Source organism: Vespa mandarinia, chromosome 2 (genome assembly GCF_050613455.1).
Source record: "Vespa mandarinia isolate Hongniang chromosome 2, ASM5061345v1, whole genome shotgun sequence".
Lineage (NCBI taxonomy): Eukaryota > Metazoa > Arthropoda > Insecta > Hymenoptera > Vespidae > Vespa > Vespa mandarinia.
Genome location: NC_140811.1, coordinates 7,707,501 through 7,727,500, shown reverse-complemented (window position 1 = coordinate 7,727,500; position 20,000 = coordinate 7,707,501). Strand labels below are relative to the sequence as shown.

Below are 20,000 nucleotides of genomic sequence, written 5' to 3'. Positions count from 1 at the left end.
ACAAAATTTCGCAGAAGTTTTCTGTTAAACCGCCTCATAACTTTGAACTTGAAAGGGCAGAATTCCAAGAAGTTTAGAGTTTGTCTCTTAAGACGTTGAATAGATTCGCTCGCTATCTCCCGACTCGAGAGAATTTTTTTTCCGAATTCCACGAACGCTAGTTGGAAGTAACGTCCTTGACGTCCTGTTTTCGTTGTTGTCTATCGAAAGCTTGTGGAGCACATTCGGTTGTTGTCGTTCACAGGGATGAGGTCGAAAAATTCTTGGGTACGTAAGCTTTCCTACTGTATCCAAAATAGTTGTTTTTTTCGCGGGTTCTTCTTATAGGAGTGGATGTTATTCAAAATTTTTATCTATACGAATAAAAAAAAATACAATAGTGTGACGATGTTTTGTCCCCCCCCCCTCCATCGAGTACATATGTATATACTACGTACACATGTATATACTTATTTTCACGAATGAATCCATATACCCATGATCGTTTTTGTTCGAACGAAAAATTTTCTCTTGTTATTTTTTATTTACTTTTTTTTTTCTCTCTTCCGCAGTTGTCTTTGTCGTACGATGAAGATGAAACGAACACGTGGGAAGGTTCGGAACGTAATGAGACGACGCAGGGTCTGCAACTGCATACGCAGCACGACCAAGAAATGCAGCAATTGCAGTTGCAGCAGAGAGAACGGGAACAACTTCTACAGGCGCAGCAGCATCGTGAAAAGACGCAACACCAGCCACGAGATCAACAACGCGAACGAGAACGCGAGCAATTGCATCAGCTACAATCGATCAACAATTTATTGCTAGACTTGCCGACGACGTCGAGCTTGTATCCAAATTATTCACATGATGCCTCTTACTCGCAATCTACCAAAAGTCCTAACATCGAAGGTGAGCTAACATATATGAAGATATTTGATTAGATCATTTTTTTTTTTCCCTTTTTTTCTCTTTTTTTCTTCAAAGACGTTAAGATTAAAACTTAGGTCAGATCAAATTTAATTTATATAAATTGTTGTTATATCAAGCTGGAGAAAGAAGTAACAACGATGTAATCAACAAATTGACTTCGTTTTTTTTTTTTTTTTTTTTTTTTTTAAATACTAAAATAAACTATTTTATATTTGGACATTATAATAATTAAGTTGCCAAAAGCGATCAATATGTGTGTTATAATTTTAAAATGTGAATAATTGTTCCGATTTTTCTTTTTATCACTAACTTGCGATTCTGTCTTGTCTTCGAATTTTTGAAACGCGTTTCTTTTGGTTTTCTTCGCACAGGGGATATGAGTATTTCAGATTTATTCGGACTGAGTTTACCTCGAGGATCATTAATGGGCAATCAATCTGTAGTCGATTCACCCAATTATCGTAATTATCAACATCATGGACAACATCGCAATCAGACGTCCTCTCATCAACGTTATCAGGTAAATCAATATTAAATGTACATTTGTAAAGATTTTATAACGTCGTTAAAATTCGTCACGCGTGCAAAAGTTTCCTAATAGATTCGTAGAAAATCTACTAACCTTGTTTTGATCATAAAACTTCTTCGCTCGGTTGGTTATTATAAATTTGAAATTAATTTGGTGAACATAAACGTCGCAAAATACAAATAAAGTGTATTAAGGCTTGATTATATCTCAAGAAGAATTGCTTATTTCCACAGAATCTATGGTTACTGCGTGTGTACGTAAAAGCATTACGATCGTTAGACTCATTTGAAAATACGATTACACATCGTAGAATCATTTAACTACGAGTCACAGGCAAAGTAGGTGGATCTGGAAAAATTAATACGATAAAACTTATATGAATAATTAGATAAGCTCTAATTGTATTCACAAAATAGTTTGTATGATTTAAAAATTTAAACATTAAAATATATTCGATACTTACATAAGATAACTTTGCTTCGAAAACATATAAAATTAAAATTAAATAGAATTAATTGATGAAGTAATTACATATTTAAATTTAATTGAAAAAAATCGACTTTTATAAATATTTATCCGACAATGATTTTTTATCATTCATGAAGTTCCATGAAATATCGGAGAATTCAAAGACGTAATAATAATGGGTAAGGGTCGCTAGTATATGTAGAGAGCCTATAACAATTTTGGCAGCCTGTAAATATTACACGTTGGATTGCGATAAAAACGCCAAACGTGAAATAGGCAGTATTGTGCTTGAGACGTCTGGTTGCTGCCAATGCAATAACCGGAACAATGATCATCCCCATTGGAGTAACTCCAACTACCCCTTATTCTATCCAGACCGACTAATTTTTCCCAATTCAAACGGCAAGCCACCACATCGATCATCGATATAAACTGCCATTCATTTTTTACTCAGTTCTTTTATATATATATATTTGTTATTGTCATTATTAATATTTTATCGTTCAAACAAGCATATATAATATCCAATTTTGCATTAATTCTTTTTTATTTTATAATTTTCATAAAAAGTAGAAATATCAAAATAAATCTTTTTCTCTTCACTTCTTGGATACATTAATGTGTTAATAGTTAATGTATATATACATATACATGTATATAAAGGAAGTCCTTGGAATATCAAAATGCGTGCATTAGTCTCGGTTTATAATGCGAAGAGTAAAGTAAATTACATAGAAGCGACGTGTCGAAGCGACCTCGATTTCGGTAGAGCCAAGTACTTGTAGACTTGAGCCAAACGATTCTATCATGGCCTTTCTTGTCCTACCTCGATGGCTTCCGTGAACTTGCTGTATTCCTAGGAAGTCGATTCCCTCGTGATAATTTGCTACGCTGTTTTGGATATACTCCAAGGATTGTGTTACGTAGATATAATATTTATTCGATCGATAGGATCTAATCGAATTTAATTAATATATCAAACAGATACATTGAAAAATGTTATTATTTTATCTAAAAACAATAGTGCGATGACAACTACGGATTTTATTCAAACTCGACTACGGTTGATGTCCCTGGTTCACCAAATTCGATTACTACTTCTGGAAGTCCAAGTACCCCTGGAAGTCTATACTCTAATCCATACACGTTTCCACAAACTGCTAACAGCTTATATTCAGGATCATCGGCAGCAAGTCGTTCGTCGCTTCAACATGTAGGTTCTCCTTCGTCACCTGTTCATTCACCATATGGCAGAGCTATTCGAGGCTCACCACCATACAGGTAATGCAGGTGTTGAAAAGACAAATGATCGTAATCAAAAAATAATCTAAACAAAAGTATATTAGTAACGTTCGATCGTACATATATTCGATTTCAGTAGTTGCGGTAGTCCTACTTTAGAATATCCTCACACAGCAGGATGCAATGTATCACGATCTAATTCACCAGCAGATTCGGAGACGAGTGGTTGTAATAGTATGGATGGTTCCTTGTCTAACATAATGGTAATCGTCAATGAATGAAATGATTCTTACGTATTATGGCTTTATAAAAATTTGAAAAAATACAATAGTATATCTTTTTTACAGAATTGTCTGTCATTAAATACGTCGTCTCATAGATGCTATCCTCAATCATTAAGATCATTAATGTCACCGGAAACAGATTTGTATGGAAACAATAGGACAGCGGCCTTGCAACGTATGGCGATAAAAAAATATTTATCACCGTCTCATCAGAATTTATCATCGTTGCATCATCATCAAACACATGGTCAAAATCGGACTCACCATTGTGGTTCACCGCCATCTAGTACCTTATTGAATTCACTTTTAAATCATGAAAAGGGTTGTTGCTCAACAGGGAATCCGCATATGATGTTAAATTCTCCTCATTTTAATATCCCTGATGCACAAATATCTTTGGATCGAGCGGCAAAGTTCCATCGAAATGCAGCTGGTACAGTAAATGAATAGTCTATATAATATACTTATTATATATATATATATATATTTCGAGCTATTATATGATTTTCTAGCGCTCTGTGATCCAACTTGTACTTGGAGCGGTGTATTGCCTCAACGTACTCAAAAACCAACAGGATATTCTTCAAAAGTATTTCTTGGTGGCCTTCCGTGGGATATTACGGAATCTCTTTTGATAGCAACATTCAAACAATTTGGTCTGATTCGCGTCGAATGGCCAAAAAAAGAACAATCTACTACACAGCCGAAAGGCTACGCGTATATTATTTTTGATACTGAAAAGCAGGTATAATATATATATAATTTATATATTATAAAGTGCTTTACATTTATATATAATGATAAAAATTAATTACAAATATGAATATTAGGTGCGATCTTTGTTGGCCTGTTGTACGTATGATGTTACCAACGGCGGAAGTTGGTATTATAGAATTTCTTCAAAACGTATGAAAGGAAAAGAAGTATGTTACGTAAGAATAATTTTCTATAACATTTTTATTTATATAAATGTAAATTAATATATTTCGTTTAAATATAGGTTCAAGTCATTCCGTGGAGTCTTAACGACAGTAATTACGTTAAATTACCATCACAAAAGCTTGACCCGCACAAAACAGTTTTTGTTGGTGCGTTGCATGGCATGCTAACTGCTGAAGGTTTAGCGAAAATTATGAATGATCTGTTTCATGGCGTTATTTATACAGGTATTTTTAAATTGTTGTAAAAATCAACAAGCGATTATTAAAATATTGTATATAATTATATAATGATGATAATTGTTTTACTTTCAGGTATTGACACTGATAAATACAAGTATCCAATAGGATCAGGTCGTGTTACGTTTAGTACGAAGAGTTCGTACAAAAAAGCAGTATCAGCTGCTTTTATTGAAATAAAAACTGCTAAATTTACAAAAAAGGTATATAATAGTAAAGAATATAATAGTAAATAAAAGAAACTATAATTAATAATTACAATATTATATTCTTATATATTAGGTACAAGTTGATCCTTATCTTGAAGATTCTATGTGTTCTGGGTGTTTCGTCCAACAAGGAACTTATTTTTGCCGGGAAGAAGTAATTTCAAAATTTTTATTACATTTTTATCGATTTAATAAAAAACATTCGTAACGTAATTTTATGCTGGTTTCAGATATGTTTCAGGTATTTTTGCCGTAGATGCTGGTTATGGCAACACTCTATGGAATCAATGCGATACCATAAGCCTTTAACGCGTAATTCTAAGAAAAGTCAGGTGATTGAATTATCACCTAATATGGGTATTAATTCTAGTTCCCGCACTTCCAATTTTGGTATTTGAAGGAATTATGAAAGTGTATTCCCCGTGCAGCCACGTTCAGTTCTCTTTTGACTATTTGTTTTGATATGGACGTTGCACTGGTTGACTTATTGACAAGGTATAATGTTAGTTTTTATTATAAAAAGCTGTGGGCAGCTGGACCGATGATAAAAAGGACGATATATCGGAAATTCCAGCTTGTCCGCAAAATTACAACGATTCAGTTGTTATCATTTGTGAATGTGGTTTCCCGCTACATTCGGGACAAGCATTACTTTTATTTAATATGTTTACTTAGGGTCTGTTGCTCTTGTTAATTATTTTACTACGAGAAAAGTAATCGTGTCAATAATTCGCCAGAATGCACTGAGATTATACGTAAGGTATTTGCCTTTTCGTTAAATTTTCATATAAACTGAATGATGGCTTTATGGTGTTAATATTGTTTTTTTTTACACGACAAAGTGAAAGTCGTTAAAATGTATAGTGATTATGGATAAGCTTAGTTGAAGCTTAGAATTTCTTCGCGATACTCCTGTCGTCATGATAATAACTACTTCTTGGCAGAAGATTTACGCTTAATTGTTAATTATTACTTTAACGAGACTATACATTTAGTCCTTTTTTGATCGGGCGAATTAACAATTGTATTTGTTACTTTTTTTGTATGGTCTACTTGATATATAGTATATTGGTGAATCGATTTTCAAGAAAGTATTATCATCCAGTACGCAGGCCGTTCTTCCAATTCGAACAGTTGCCTAGCAATAATACCCACCGTTAGTTTTACTTTATATTATATAGTGTAGAAAAAGAATACCGATTCGTGCCCACTGTAGTTAATAATTTATATTGTTAGTTGGGAAGCGGTAAGCTTTTTATAAGTCTTTATCCGCTGGGACTGTTTAACTGTTGACGAAATGGAGAAGTACACGGTCTACGATTCTGGTACGCATTATAGTGAATTGATTTTGTTTTTATTTTTTGTTACTATATTGCGTTACATATATTTTCTTTCGATGAAATATCGCCGTATATCCTTTACCCGCGTTTCTCATGTTTTGATATAATTTTGTTGAATTAATTAAAAGTCATATTTTTGCAAATAATCTTATGCTGTTATTTTTCTTTCTTTCTTTTTCATAATTTGTTGTTCTTTTTGTTCTCTTTAATTAGTAAAAACCTTGAAATAATATTTCTTATCCTTCCTAATTTCATTCATATCAATATCCTTTATCCTCTATCGAACGATATTAATGATATATAATCTGATATTATTGCTAAAAAACTTGTTTGCTTTATTTAACAAAAAAAAAAGAAAAGAAAAAAAAAAAGAAAAAAAGTCTATTATATTGTTTTTATTCGATATATTTTTATTACCTATAAAATAATTTCAATGTAACAGTTTTTAATTTGAAATTACGTTGGTGCCTTTGATGCATACTACAAATTTCTAATGTAATAATGGCATTCTAATAAAAATTAAGCATTTCTAATAACTTGTCCATTTCACCAATAACTAATCGCGCCTAAAACAGTAACGCATTGTTAATGGTAGAATATTCATGGGAAAAATGAATGCAATAGAAACTAATGTTGAAAGAATATAAGACTGTTCAGGAAGAAATTCTACTATATAAAATATACTATATAAAAAAATTCTTTTATAGAGTAATATACAAAAGTCACAAATACTCCAAAAACTTGAACAGATAAAAATACTATGTATTATGTTACAATATGTTAAAGATGATGAAGGAGTGATAAACGTGGTTGTTATGTAAAACAAAATTCACGTGAAAATTGTTTTAACATATAATGTAACGTATTTAAGATGCATATACATGTGTATGCTTTGATCAGGCTTCCAAAAGACTTAATGTTAGGATTATTTTAGTCCATAAGTCATTTGCTAGAACAGAAAGTAAAGTAATGAGTCTATACTTGCACAAAGTATCGAGCTATCATTAACAATTAGAGAATTAGAGGTTGACACAAATTTTAAAGATACTCTTTTATCTGAAATGTCTCCTTTACAAACTTTTAATATGTCGTGCCTTTTAATATAATCTCCTTAGATTTTATTCCAACATGAGAGAGAAATAAATTATTTTTAAATCATTGATACCATGCAATACACAGGGTGATTTAGTGTTAATTGAAAAAGACTGTTATTGGTATGCATAATGTCAAGCTTTCCTAAAACTTTTAAAGAATTTAATCAAACTTTTAAAGGATTGAACTATAGTTATTGAATTATTTTAATTTTCATGAAAAAGTGCCTCCTATTATTTATTTTTATTAATAATAAGAGTTAATATGAATATAATTTAGAACATTATATAGCAACAGGATAACTATATCACAGACACAAACATTTACACAGCAGTAAACATTGCAATGAAAACAAATTCGATACCTTTATCTCGACTATGAAGAAGCTATAGACAATATTAGTAATTTATGACGCTTTAGCTTTTCGTATTGTAACCTCGTTCAACAGGTGCTCTGTATTGAATCTGATTTATTAAACTAAATAAAGTGTTCTTTAATAAGCTCGTTGTTTCTTTGTTGGTATCAAGTGCTATTGAAATGTTACAAATAAAAGTATGATTCAGCATAGAAGATAAGATGATAAAACATATTCTAGTTTATTATCTAGTTTATTAAAAATACATTTTCATATCTAAATTTCATTATAGCACAATTTATTATACATCTTTATACAAATTTACAAAATAGTGATGATATTACTTATTCATTAATCAATTAATTATATAATATGATATTTCAATGTTCTGACAATTATAACTTTTTTTTTTGCATTATTTTTTGATGCAATGCTCGGTAAAGAGAAATGCAAGAGGATATAGTACCGAGTGCCCCAATATGCCATGTTTTTAAAAATCCACCCCAAAGTATTCCACTTGGAAGATAACTGACTGCATAAATTATGTCCAATATCAAGCATAGTGATGTTATTAATTCTTCTTGAATAACATGGTTAATTCTTTTGTCTGTTTCACTGTTGAAATATTTATTATTTTCAACATTTAAAGAATAGCTATATTTATAAAATTGTCTAACTTGTAAAAAATATACTTACTTCGAGTTTGCACACATTTCATTTCCTTGTAATTTGTTTAATTTCAATTGACTTATTTTTCTCAATGACCTAAAAATAAATTATATAATGCGATAAATAATAGAATACATTATAAAATCATATAGGAAACAAAAATCTCTCATTCCAAAAATATGTTTGCTATAAGTCTTAACACAAATGTTTTTTTAAATTATATATATATAAAATTTTAAATAAAATCTTACTTTGTTAAAGAAAGATAGAGAGACACTACCCAAAGCCATATAGTAATATTATCCCATTTAGCAGAATTAAGTGAGACAATTTGATTCTCTCCAGCCCAACAGATATGCTCTATAGGACTAAAGATCATATCCACGGCGATTTGTATCAGTTCTATACTTCTAATAAACCAGTCAGATTCCTATTAGATCATATATTAAATTTAAATGTCTCTAAAAAACATTATAAAATTGCTATTTATGCTAAATAATAAGCATCATATAAATGATGTAGTAAGTTTGATAGTACATTTAAATATGAATAGAAATGAACTTACTCTTTTATTATTACATTATATAACATATACCTGTTTTCCCCATCCATATTTTCTTGCATAATAAAATATTGGTAAGTCATCTAATAAACGTAAAATCACTCTACATTCGCTTATTTTACTACTAAATGTTTTCAATTTTGCTTCCGTTATTTTAGATGTAGTAACCACTGTAGTTAATTTTGCTATATATGACAAAGTTCTTAAAATTTTATCCCGTCCATGGTATGTATCCAAGTAATTTGATAAAATTTCTACATCCATATTGTTTATTTTGAATAAGTAAATTATTAATAAATTATTTTGTTCTATAACAAAAAGTTTAATATAATCATTAATGACAATTTTTTGTATAAAGAGAAATTAAATATTTCGTTCTATTTTATCATATGAATTTAAAGGTACTTACCGACGAATGTAATAACATGGATTAGTTATTTACAGTTATGCAAATTAAGAAAAAAATTAAATTGTTGATCATAAAAGTTAAAAAGTTCATGAATTTTATTTCCTACAGAAAGAATAGAAATGAAAATTATCATTTCAGAATACTCATATAGAGCACGACTTTCTATTTTTTATTATATCATGGGAAATCATCCGACACCAATTTTAATTCTCTTCATAAAACAATTATCTTTTAAATAGCAAATATTTAATCCGAAGAGAACAATGGTCCATTCTATTTTCTCATTGGCTGACAATGATTCAGCTTGACACATATATATATATAGTTACTATAAAAAACACCTGCATCCACATTTGATATTATACATTTGTATCATAGATACGCTTAAGATCGTTATCTTTCGCCACTGATAATTTAATTTTGTAAGTGAGAAATCACATAGAACATAAAACACATCCATATGGCTCGTTCGTAATAGCACTTAAAGGAGTAAGGATAAGTAGCCATATTGATATAATTCGAAAAATATCCAAACTGCGGCGCGACAATCGACGTTAACGTTTGAAGCAAAACGACGCGCTTTGTGATTCGTGGACATGATGACGTCAGATTTGGAAGCACAAGCAGTGAGCGCGTTTTAAAGCCGAGTAGGGCGTGAAAGTGTGTGTTGTGCCGCTTGTTTCGCTCCGCGTTTCTTCGACGCACCCGTACCTGGAAAATATGTGCAAATAATAAACTTACGCGTTCGATCCACCCTTCATCTTCGCGGTTACAAGAGACAATTATGTTCGGTGCTGCATTTACGTGATCGACAGTGAAAAAAGGGATACGATGTTCCGCTACATTCCAATTTTTAAAGGGTGTAACAGGCAGGTGGAATACGTTGACAAGCGTCATTGCTCTCTGCCGAGCGTCCCCGACGATATCCTGAGATACTCAAGGAGTTTGGAGGAACTTTTGCTCGACGCAAATCACATACGCGAGCTGCCGAAGGTAAGTAATTATAAACTCGCCTCATGCCAACTTTATCGCTTCTTTCTTTCTTTCGCTCTTTCTCCTTCGCACCTCTCCCCCTCTTTTCTCTTTCGTCTCTTTTTCTCCTACCGCCTCCATGACGTCTCCTCCCGTTGCGCTACAATAGACATGGAACGCTTACGACGTAATTCTTCTGGAGACGATGCTATGCGTTGTCATCATCCTATATGTTTCTTTTCTTCTTATCGGACTTACCATGTCAATACGTTAACACCGATGTTTCCTTATCTTTTTCAGAACTTCTTCCGTCTTCAGAGGCTTCGAAAGCTCGGTCTCAGTGACAATGAAATTGGTCGTTTGCCGCCGGACATACAGAACTTTGAGAACCTCGTGGAGTTGGACGTCTCTAGGAACGGTGAGCGGTATTTTCATAAACGCTCGCTCGAATCAACGTTTAAAATGGAGGAAATAGAATGGCTATAAAGAAGCTTATATGCAACAAAAAAGCATCGATCGACGGCATTCCAAAAAGCAATAATGCCATATACCGGTTGAGCGTTTCGATCGTTGGAAGATCGTGCACGAGTTTTCTTTGAGGTTTCTCTTCTTTCTTTCTTTCTTTCTTTTCTCTCTCTCTTTCTCTCTCTCTTTCTCTCTCTCTCTCTCTCTCTCTCTCTCTCTCTCTCTCTCTCTCTCTCTCTCTCTCTCTCTCTCTCCCTTCCCTTTATATTTTTCTGTCTTATTCCTCCAGTTACCTCTCTCTCTCTTTCTCTCTATGTCTCTTTCTCTTTCTCTCTCTCTCTTTCTCTCTCTCTCTTTCTCATTCTCTCTCTCTCTCTTTCTCTCTCCTCTCCCTCTACTTTCTAACATGTTCTCTTTCGAGCACGATTCTTTTGCACACTCGATCGGTTTCTTTCTCGTCATGGAAACGATCGACGGTGCTCTTCGAAGGTTTTAAAGAGGAAGCATGTGTATAGGAAAAGTTTTCAAGACGCGTCAATAAAGATAAGAGAAATGTCTCATGTATGAATATTTGTTGTGCGATACGACATAACTGATAGTCATAGTTTACGCAACAAAAAGGCGGGACTGAACGGACGAGTTTCATTAACGGGACATTATCTTTACTCTCGTCGTACTACGATTGAGAGCTTTGGAGGGAGAAACAGAGAAAAGACAGACAAAGAGAGGGGGGAGTGATAGCGTATTACGACTTTGCAGTAGTATTACGAAAAGATGCAATCTTCGGGTGAACGATACGACCTTTTATTACGGAAATCACCTCGACTATCTTTCCAAGACTCCTTTGGTCATATATTATTTTCATGATACGTTTTATCGTCTTCATTCTTCGACCTGTCAGTAGCATTGAGTCATGCCAACCACGTGTTTACCCGGTGTGTATGTATATCTGCTGTGTAGTATGTATGTCGGTCTGTCTGTTTATCTGTCTGTCAGTTATCTTATACGCAAAACGTTCCCTGCTTCATGAACTTTACGCAATCGCTTTTGATATTCAAGAACAACATCTAAATGACAAGTTACCTTTTAATAATTTCTTTTCAAATTCAATGGAAAACCATTAATTTTGTTATCTTTGATTTATTACGAATGCTGCCCATGATTAAGAAATTGCATTTTTATCAAATTCTATTCTTTAATCTTGTTATCGATGTCTGATATCTAAAAATACAAATACTGTTATAAAAAGATCGTTCTTCCGGGTATTGTTATATCCCAGCATTTCACTTTTTATTTATTTTTTTTTTTTATTTTATTTTTTATTATAAAATTATAGGAACATTTACTCCTAGACACATGTGGGTTATGCCTGTACATATGGGATATTTTTTTTTTTTTTCTTTTTCTTTTCCTTGTTTTTTTTTCTTTTCTTTTTATTTTTATTTTCAATGGAATTATATTCGCGTGTCATGGTCAGATGTTATAATTAATCGAAATTAAGATTGTACGTATACATATAATAATTGATATAACATGTTGCATATTTATCATACTCGTAAAAATTATTTCACAATTACTAGGGTGTAACAGGTATTCATCGAATCGTGTTCCATACATATATATGTTATACTCCATCCTGTTCACTTTCTAACAAAGATTCACCGGCTCGTAAGAGCGAAGACATGTTGAAACGTTTCCATTGGCTTTCTCTCTCTCTCTCTCTCTCTCTCTCTCTCTCTCTCTCTCTCTCTCTCTCTCTCTCTCTCTCTTTCTCCATTCCTCCTTCCTCACCTCCTTCCTCTCTACCGCGCGCTTATGGCTACAGGTACTTTCTTAAGAGGGAAGCCTTACCTTTCCTTTCCTTTCCTTTACCGTTCCTCATCGGGTTCATGCACTTTGAATTTACTTACCGTTTCATCTCAACGTTTTACCTTTGAGTCTTGACGTTCATTTCTTCTTTTAATTTGACTTTGAATGCTCCTAGCGTGCATTACTTACACATGCACATGATCAGTAATTGCTCTTTCTGTTCCGTTTCATTTTGACTGTAAGTTTATCAGAGAATGGGATAAAGTGAACAGGAAAAAACAGGTATAAAAGTGAAAAATTATGAATATGTGACTTTAAAATTCTTCGCTTAAAGAGAGAGGGATAGAAGTGGGGAGAGGGGGATAGGAGTGGGGAGAGGGAGAGAGAATATTATTTCGTTCTATATCAGGTTTATTTCTCACCAAGTTCTCCAAACTATCCGTTGAAAGGCCGTTTCGAAAATAGGAAGAAAATTTATAGCGTGATTCAACGTGTTCGTGTGTCTTCCATAGATTACAGCGAGTCTTGATTCTATAGCGTAGAAAGTGAAATATTTTTAGACATAACACATTCAACAGAAACGCAGACTAATTTGTTCTGGCCTGATAGAATGTTAATCGTTGAAAAACACAGGGATCCCCATGTGAGCACGTAGAGATTTTCTTCGTAATGGTAACGATACTAGATCGCTATAAATCGTTTTTCGATAAACAATTTAGCTGAGCTCATCGAAGAATGATTCGGATGACTCGTATAATCGTTCTAAACGAGCTTCTATCATTTAATATCTACGACATACGACGTATGTTGATTTACTATTGAATGAAGTTTGCAGTTTAAACTACTTAAATGGAAGATGCATTGTCGGTACAATCGGTTAAAAAGCATAGATAAAGATTATTGTGATATTATGTGCATGATTTTATTTCAAGATTATGACTGTATATTTAATAGAATTATCTTGTATTTTAATTTATTTTATTTTATTTTATTTATTTATTTTCTTTTTACTTTCTCTTCTTTTCTTTTTTATTATTTCACTAGGTAACATAATCTTCGATTTACTGGATAAATAATATTGCCCAGTACTTAAAGATAATCCATTACACGAATTATGTTATGAAAAGTTAACATTTAATCGATAATTTTCTTATTTTTTATTTAAAAACTTTTTAAAAATAATATAATTCATGCCTTTTTCAATATTACTAGGGTTGCCCAGTAATATTGAAGAAAAGATTAGTTTAAATTTATCGTTACATTATCGGTACCGTTTCAAGTCTTTTAAATCGTTGTGTATTATATGCGTTAATCTCGACTTAAAAGCAATCGACGATAATACTATTGCAACGTATATAGTGATATTCGAATGACATATGTATTGGTACATCAGAATACATCCTGTTATTTTCACTATCGAAAAATCATCGTCGAAGCATTGATTAAACAAAGAAATCAAATTCATCGTTAGAAAATGTTTTATTTTTGTTTAATATTCATGTATCAATAATGATATCCTACAGTGTAAAATCTATAGAAACAAGAAATTCTTCATCGTTTCAATATTTTATTCATAATCATATATCTAGTTTTGTAAAAAAAATCTTAAAATAAATTATCTTTAAAATTAACTAACATTCAAATATATATATATATAGTATAAACAGTCGATCAAGGTAATTGTTATTTAAATTAAGAAGATGAGAGTTTGAAAGATGAAAATACATTTGACTAAGACAAGGAACAATTTCCTTCGATTTTTCAGAACGATATGTTCGATAGAATGATCAACAACTTGCATAACGATCGTTCGTAAACCTGTGACGGCTTTTCTCTCTCTTTCTCTCTCTCTCTCTTTATCTATTTATCTATCTATCTATTTGTCTCTCTATATTTCTATCTCACAATATCGTGGATAGATCGTTTATGTTCCATAAAGAAGTAGAAACAAAGGGAAAGAAAAAAGGTAAGAAAAATTAATAAAAAACAATGAAGGGTAATTGTCGATTCTTCTAAAGCTTTATTGACGGTCATTTCTACTTAAACACATCCATTTTATTTTTGGCCTTACTATCAGCATATGCCAAGCTAGTTGGTTCTCTCTCTCTTTCTCTTTCTCTTTTTCTTTCTTTGATAACGGTCAGTTAACTTTGTTTATCAACCGGCATGATTTTAGAACACAATCATGGTACATATGGAATCCAACCACGTGTACACATGGTAACTAAAGCATTTACCTTCTCTCATTGTCGCTTATTCACCGAGCTTAATGCGTATTCATTCGAGAAACTTTATATTATTTTGATTCTTATCTGACGGATGAATGGTTAACATAGCCTTTCAGGAATGATCTTTTACCAGTCAAATACGATTCGTTTTACTTGGAATAACGGGATCGCACATACTCGTCTCTCGCGCTACATACACAATACCTTTCATTCGATAATGATAGTCTCTTCTTCTTCGTTGTTTTATAACGTTTAACATTTGTATACACTGCACGTGTATAAGTGAAATAAGACCACTGTCGTTTCAGCATGTGCCTCTTTTACGTTCGTCCGAAAGTCGAACGTTTTGACGAGTCTTGACACCTTTTTTTTGTTCATAAGTCTGATATCGAATTTATTTCCTAATCGATTATGTATCTACGTAAAATGAATGACCTTAAATTTTTAAATACCTACTTCTGAAATAAGTCGTATAATACGTATCAAATTTTCCTCTTGGATTCATCCCAATGAAATAAAATCGTTTAATGTTAGTTATAATATAAAAAGAAAAAGACTTAAACTTGCATCTAGTTGATCTACAAAGTAGAAACGTAGTAGCTTATCTTCTTCTACCATCGAGCGTTTCCTGGTTCCAGATAGTTTATTGTCGCGGTACCATGACAGCTTTAATGACATTTATAACGGCAGTCCAGTTCAGCAGGCTTATTAAAAACAGCTACACGAACTCGACTGATATATTCATCTTTGAAGATAGCAGTTACGTGTTTTCCTTCAAACTAGTTTTGATGATGATTACTTATTAATTACTATGTAAAAAAATATTTTATAGATTATTTTGATTCGATATTTCCCGAATTGAATGTTTTATTTAAATCCTTTACGTTAAGGAAACGTGTTTCTTTACGAAAATTAAATATAATATCTTTCCAATATTATTACTTTAGAAAAACTATCTTTCTCTCTGTTAAGAAACTTTATATTTGCGAATAATATCAAAAAAAAGAAGATAACAAGTCTGTTACATGCTTCATAGCTAATTAAAATTTGTAATCGAATATACTGTTGTCGTAATCAAGTAAACTTTTCATTTAATATTCGCGAGAAAGAAATAGTCTTATTGAAATATAAGCTTCTTAGTATATCCTCTATAAATAAAATTTATTATTACGAAAGTTTATATATCTGGTTTAATTAAAATAGATGTCGTTCCCTGTTTCGGCTTATGTTACCAAATCTTTAATCATATTTTTTATATTCTTTTATATACGCACACACACACAGTCAAGTTTAGTAAACTATTTATAATATATACTGCAAGTAATATATATTAATTACTACTATTATCATTAACCTCAATCATATTTCACATTGTATGAAATAATTTATAAAGAGTAGCTTTTATAAAGAATATTATTTTATAGGATAACATCAAAGAGAAAGATGTAACGGATTAAAGTATTTGGACAGAAAGTAACTGTATGTCTTTTATACCGGATGATGGGAAGCCGGAAGTCAGGCGAAAAATTTACCGACCTATGAATTATTATTATGGGATAGTAACATGCATTGTAGTATTAATGAGAGAGAGAGAGAGAGAGAGAGAGAGAGAGAGAGAGAGAGAGAGAGAGAGAGAGAGAGAGAGAGAGAGAGAGAGAGAGAGAGAGAGAGAGAGAGAGAGAGAGAACACGAGCATTGAATGAAAGTAAGATAAAAATATGTTGTTGAAAGAACAGCGAAATGATATAAATTCTTCATAATGACATTCGTGAATAATTGTTTTCAAAGATTCACTATACTATACTACACTTGAAGTTTAATACAGTTAGCATAATTACTAAGAGACGATGGAGAAATACAGATTTAATTCGAAAAAAATTATTAACAAAAAGTATTGTTAATTTAAAAGTATTAAACATATTTATAATATTACATATATATATAATATTATATATATATAAGGATATTGAAAAAGCATATATATATAAAATAAATAAATAAAATAAATATTTAGATTTCTTTAGAACTAAAAAAGTTACACTATTTGAAACACTATTACACTATCTGACGATGGAAAGACTTTTTTCTCAATTTCATTTTTTGACAAGATTTCAAAATCATCGGTATTTTTTCAAATAGAACCCTACAATTTTTTTTTACAGTAATTGATTCCTCATGCCATTACATAAATTGATTCCTCATGCCATTTTGAATAAAAAAGTATCGGGATACAATATCAGAAAATAACTTCATTAGTGAAGTATTTTGATAAAACGTTTGGTGATTCACGCAACTGTAATAAATCATATCATTTTTGGTTGAAATTAGAGAAATATGTTAAAGAAAAAAGAAAGATTGTGCTTGAAAAAAAAAAATGCATATGCATGTGCTCGTTAACTAATTATTTTTCGATATTGTACCCTTATACTCTTTTCATTCAGAATAGCACGAGGAATCAATTTATGCAAAAAAATTTATAGAGTTTCACTTAAAAAAATACCGATGGTCCTTAAATCTTGTAACAAATGATCTTGAGAAAAAATTCTTCTTATCTTTAGGTGTCCCTTTTAAAATAGTGTAACTATATCCCAAAAACTTCTTTCATAAAACCATGAATAATGGAGACATTTAGGTGTTCCAATTTAAAATAATAAAATATATAGAATATGTGTGCTTTTATATCTTTTCCTAAAAGGCTCTCAGGAAATAACTAAGATCTCGCGATGGATAAACTCGAATTAGAGTAAAAATAGAAACAATACAAACGAAAGACTATTCGGTAAGCATTCATGATTTAAAATAGCTTTGAAAAGAATGTCAGGGACTGAAACATTACAGCCTTTGCTTATATTCAAATGCTCTTAGCGGCAGCAACAAATAAATGTGATTTTATATTGGTAAATAAATACGAATACAACTGCGGAACCTGATTTAAGCTTTAGCAAATGTGCAAAAGGCTATATGTACGAAATACATTCGAAGCACACAAGCTTCTTACTATTGTATTTTCATTATATGAATATGAGGAATTTTTAATTTCATTTTAAATTAATTCATTTCAATAATACGAATTCCCTAATTATTGAAAATATTATTTTTATCGTCCATTTTTATTAAATCATATGATATGCTTCAAATTTCAAATAAAACAAATATTTGTTATAAAATCTCGTTATTACTGTAACGCATTATAGTAATAAAGTAGCGTATATAAGTTCTTAAAATTAATTCCTCATTAGCACACATAATTATGCAGTAGGTATATGAAAATCATATTGTATAATGATGTGCTTGCTGAACATACAGCAAGCGTAATTCGAATTCTGAATTTGTTGTTTTATATTCTGAAGAACTAATTAATGTGCAATATTTATGATATCGTTAAAAAGGAAAGGTCATAGAGAACACTAAATTCTTTTCCTTTTTATCTTCTAATCACATTATTTAACGAAATGTATATTTTTGTCGAATAGATATATTAATTTTTAATTCAACGGATATGTAGATAATTACAGACATTAGGCGAGCACTTTTATGAATTGACAACATGCTCTCTCTCCCTCTCTCTCTCTCCCTCCCCTTTATAGCAATATCACTTAATTTTATTGTACGAGATGGATCGAAAACATCCTTTTAATATTGCACATCGTGAAGTAATTCTTGTTTTCCATAAATATCCATAAATCTAACTGAATTCCTTTGAGAAAATTTCTAAAAAGTTTATTCAAAAATGTAGTTCTGAAATTGAAAAAATAAAGGTAAAAGGAAGCACAAGAAAATTATTTTTCCTCGAGGAGAAGGTTCTTCTTACCTTAATCGGCGTTTCTATTACGTTTTTATTACGGCGTTTCTCCTCTAATTTCAAATGGTTGTAATGATTATATCCACGCAATAAGATTGTCAGACGAGTTATAGGGGGGTTGGTTCGTTTGTGTTAACGGAAAATCATCAAGGTGTGGTTTTACGTTTATCAGCCGTATGTCTCTAACACTTTTCTAGATAAAGGTCAAGCTAATCGAAAGAAGAACGTAAACGCTTGGCTATTCCTATTATTTCATATCATGTTTTCTCATCTCTTTACACTCGTTTTCTCTTTCTTTCTTTTTTAAATTTATTTTTCTAATTAACAATTTTTTTTTAACTATTTATTGTAGTATATAATCCGCATTGAAAACTCGTAATTAAAAATGTTTCCATCAACCTCCAAGCTAAATAATATCGTTCGTTGATCTATAGCATAGATCCGATAAACAAAACAGAACGGGCTGTACGTTTGCTTGATTAATTTCACATCCATAATGAGCATGTAAAGTATACCATGATACTTTTTTTATGCCCCGATATAATTCAAATACAAAACGAAAACGTAAAATTAACAATTATCGCATAAAGTTTTTGTTGATAATACTAGCAGGATGAAAAAATTACGAACACATTTGGATAGAGTTTAAAAGAACGCGGCAATAATAAAATGTGCTTGTAATGTTAGCTCTTACTAACATCATTTATTTATCAAATTAATTGCTCCTATAAAGTGCATAGGAAACTGAGCAATTAAAATTCCAATGTGAAGTGAAGGGAAATGAAATGAAAGAGAAAGGGGTGGGGGTGATAAAAAGAGGGAAGATCGATACGATCCTATGCATCTCGCTTATAAAACAACGTATAAAAAAATTTGTAAAGACCTCAAACTTGATAAGAGGTTTAGAATATATGTATATGTATATAATAAGATATGTATATAGACATTATTAACATAGTTTTCTTATTTGTATTTCAAATATCGTGTCATATAGCTATCCACGTGTATACGCTCGAGAGTCACGGTCGCATTGAATAATCCTGCTTTCACACAATCTCGCGAAAAGGCATACATGGTTGTTACGTTATCCACGTGCCATCGCGATTACGTATCAAACCGCACACTTACTCATATCGTTTTATTGATACTCTGTGCTTCTCTCTCTCTCTCTCTCTCTCTCTCTCTCTCTCTCTCTCTCTCTCTTTTCTTTTTTCTATTTCTCTTTCTCTCTTCCTCGATCGATCTTATTCGAGGAAGAAAAGAGAAAGAGAAAAGCCTACCTAACTCAATCTGCAACACCTAGTATGCAGAATACATCACATCTACAACTTTTTTAAAACTATATTCTCGGTCGTTCGTTCGTTCTTTTTTAGTATATTTCATTATTCGTTCGTATCGTAAGAGCAACTTAATTGTTAAATATTTATTTTATATAAATTTTTTTAATGACAGATATAAATAACATTGTTTGTTTG

General features: G+C 31.5%; 3 protein-coding genes across 14 annotated transcripts in view; 2 read left to right on the top strand and 1 right to left on the bottom strand.

Moving 5' to 3' along the window:
• Positions 1-6,308, top strand: part of orb (polyadenylation element binding protein orb) — a 9,007-nt gene extending 2,699 nt beyond the window's left edge. The window contains exons 1-12 of one of the 4 annotated variants that reach the window (XM_035888161.2): positions 134-267; positions 552-891; positions 1,284-1,432; positions 2,934-3,190; positions 3,288-3,414; positions 3,499-3,868; positions 3,948-4,180; positions 4,266-4,367; positions 4,436-4,601; positions 4,689-4,816; positions 4,896-4,976; positions 5,053-6,308. In XM_035888161.2, the coding sequence (XP_035744054.1) occupies positions 247-267; positions 552-891; positions 1,284-1,432; positions 2,934-3,190; positions 3,288-3,414; positions 3,499-3,868; positions 3,948-4,180; positions 4,266-4,367; positions 4,436-4,601; positions 4,689-4,816; positions 4,896-4,976; positions 5,053-5,220 (2,142 nt within the window). In that variant the 5' untranslated portion in view covers positions 134-246 and the 3' untranslated portion in view covers positions 5,221-6,308. Of the gene's footprint in view, positions 1-133; positions 268-551; positions 892-1,283; positions 1,433-2,933; positions 3,191-3,287; positions 3,415-3,498; positions 3,869-3,947; positions 4,181-4,265; positions 4,368-4,435; positions 4,602-4,688; positions 4,817-4,895; positions 4,977-5,052 lie in introns of those variants that run through there. The other 3 variants (XM_035888163.2, XM_035888160.2, XM_035888164.2) reach the window with 3 other exon arrangements.
• A 1,584-nt stretch (positions 6,309-7,892) lies between these two features.
• Pex11c (peroxisomal biogenesis factor 11c) lies at positions 7,893-9,564 on the bottom strand. The gene is made up of 5 exons (XM_035861909.2): positions 9,250-9,564; positions 8,874-9,148; positions 8,530-8,708; positions 8,306-8,374; positions 7,893-8,224 (listed from the first exon to the last, which is right to left on the bottom strand). The coding sequence occupies exons 2-5, from the start codon at positions 9,102-9,104 to the stop codon at positions 8,005-8,007; spliced, it is 699 nt and encodes a 232-aa protein (XP_035717802.2). The 5' UTR covers positions 9,105-9,148; positions 9,250-9,564; the 3' UTR covers positions 7,893-8,004.
• A 516-nt stretch (positions 9,565-10,080) lies between these two features.
• Positions 10,081-20,000, top strand: part of scrib (scribble planar cell polarity protein) — a 37,495-nt gene continuing 27,575 nt past the window's right edge. For 8 of the 9 annotated variants that reach the window (XR_014981835.1, XM_085655217.1, XM_085655220.1 and 5 more), the window contains exon 1: positions 10,081-10,639. Coding sequence is in view for 8 of the 9 variants with exons in the window: in XM_085655217.1 (XP_085511343.1) it covers positions 10,081-10,639 (559 nt within the window). In the remaining variant the exon portion in view is untranslated. The remainder of the gene's footprint in view (positions 10,640-20,000) is intronic. The other variant, XM_035861899.2, reaches the window with a different exon arrangement.

Coding starts and splice junctions, on each gene's coding strand:
- Pex11c (XM_035861909.2), bottom strand. CDS start 9,104: ATGGATGTAGAAATTTTATCAAATTACTTGGATACATACCATGGACGG. Junction 8,709..8,873: donor AATATGGATGGGGAAAACAG/GTATATGTTATA, acceptor ATGATCTAATAG/GAATCTGACTGGTTTATTAG. Junction 8,225..8,305: donor GAAATGTGTGCAAACTCGAA/GTAAGTATATTT, acceptor ATATTTCAACAG/TGAAACAGACAAAAGAATTA.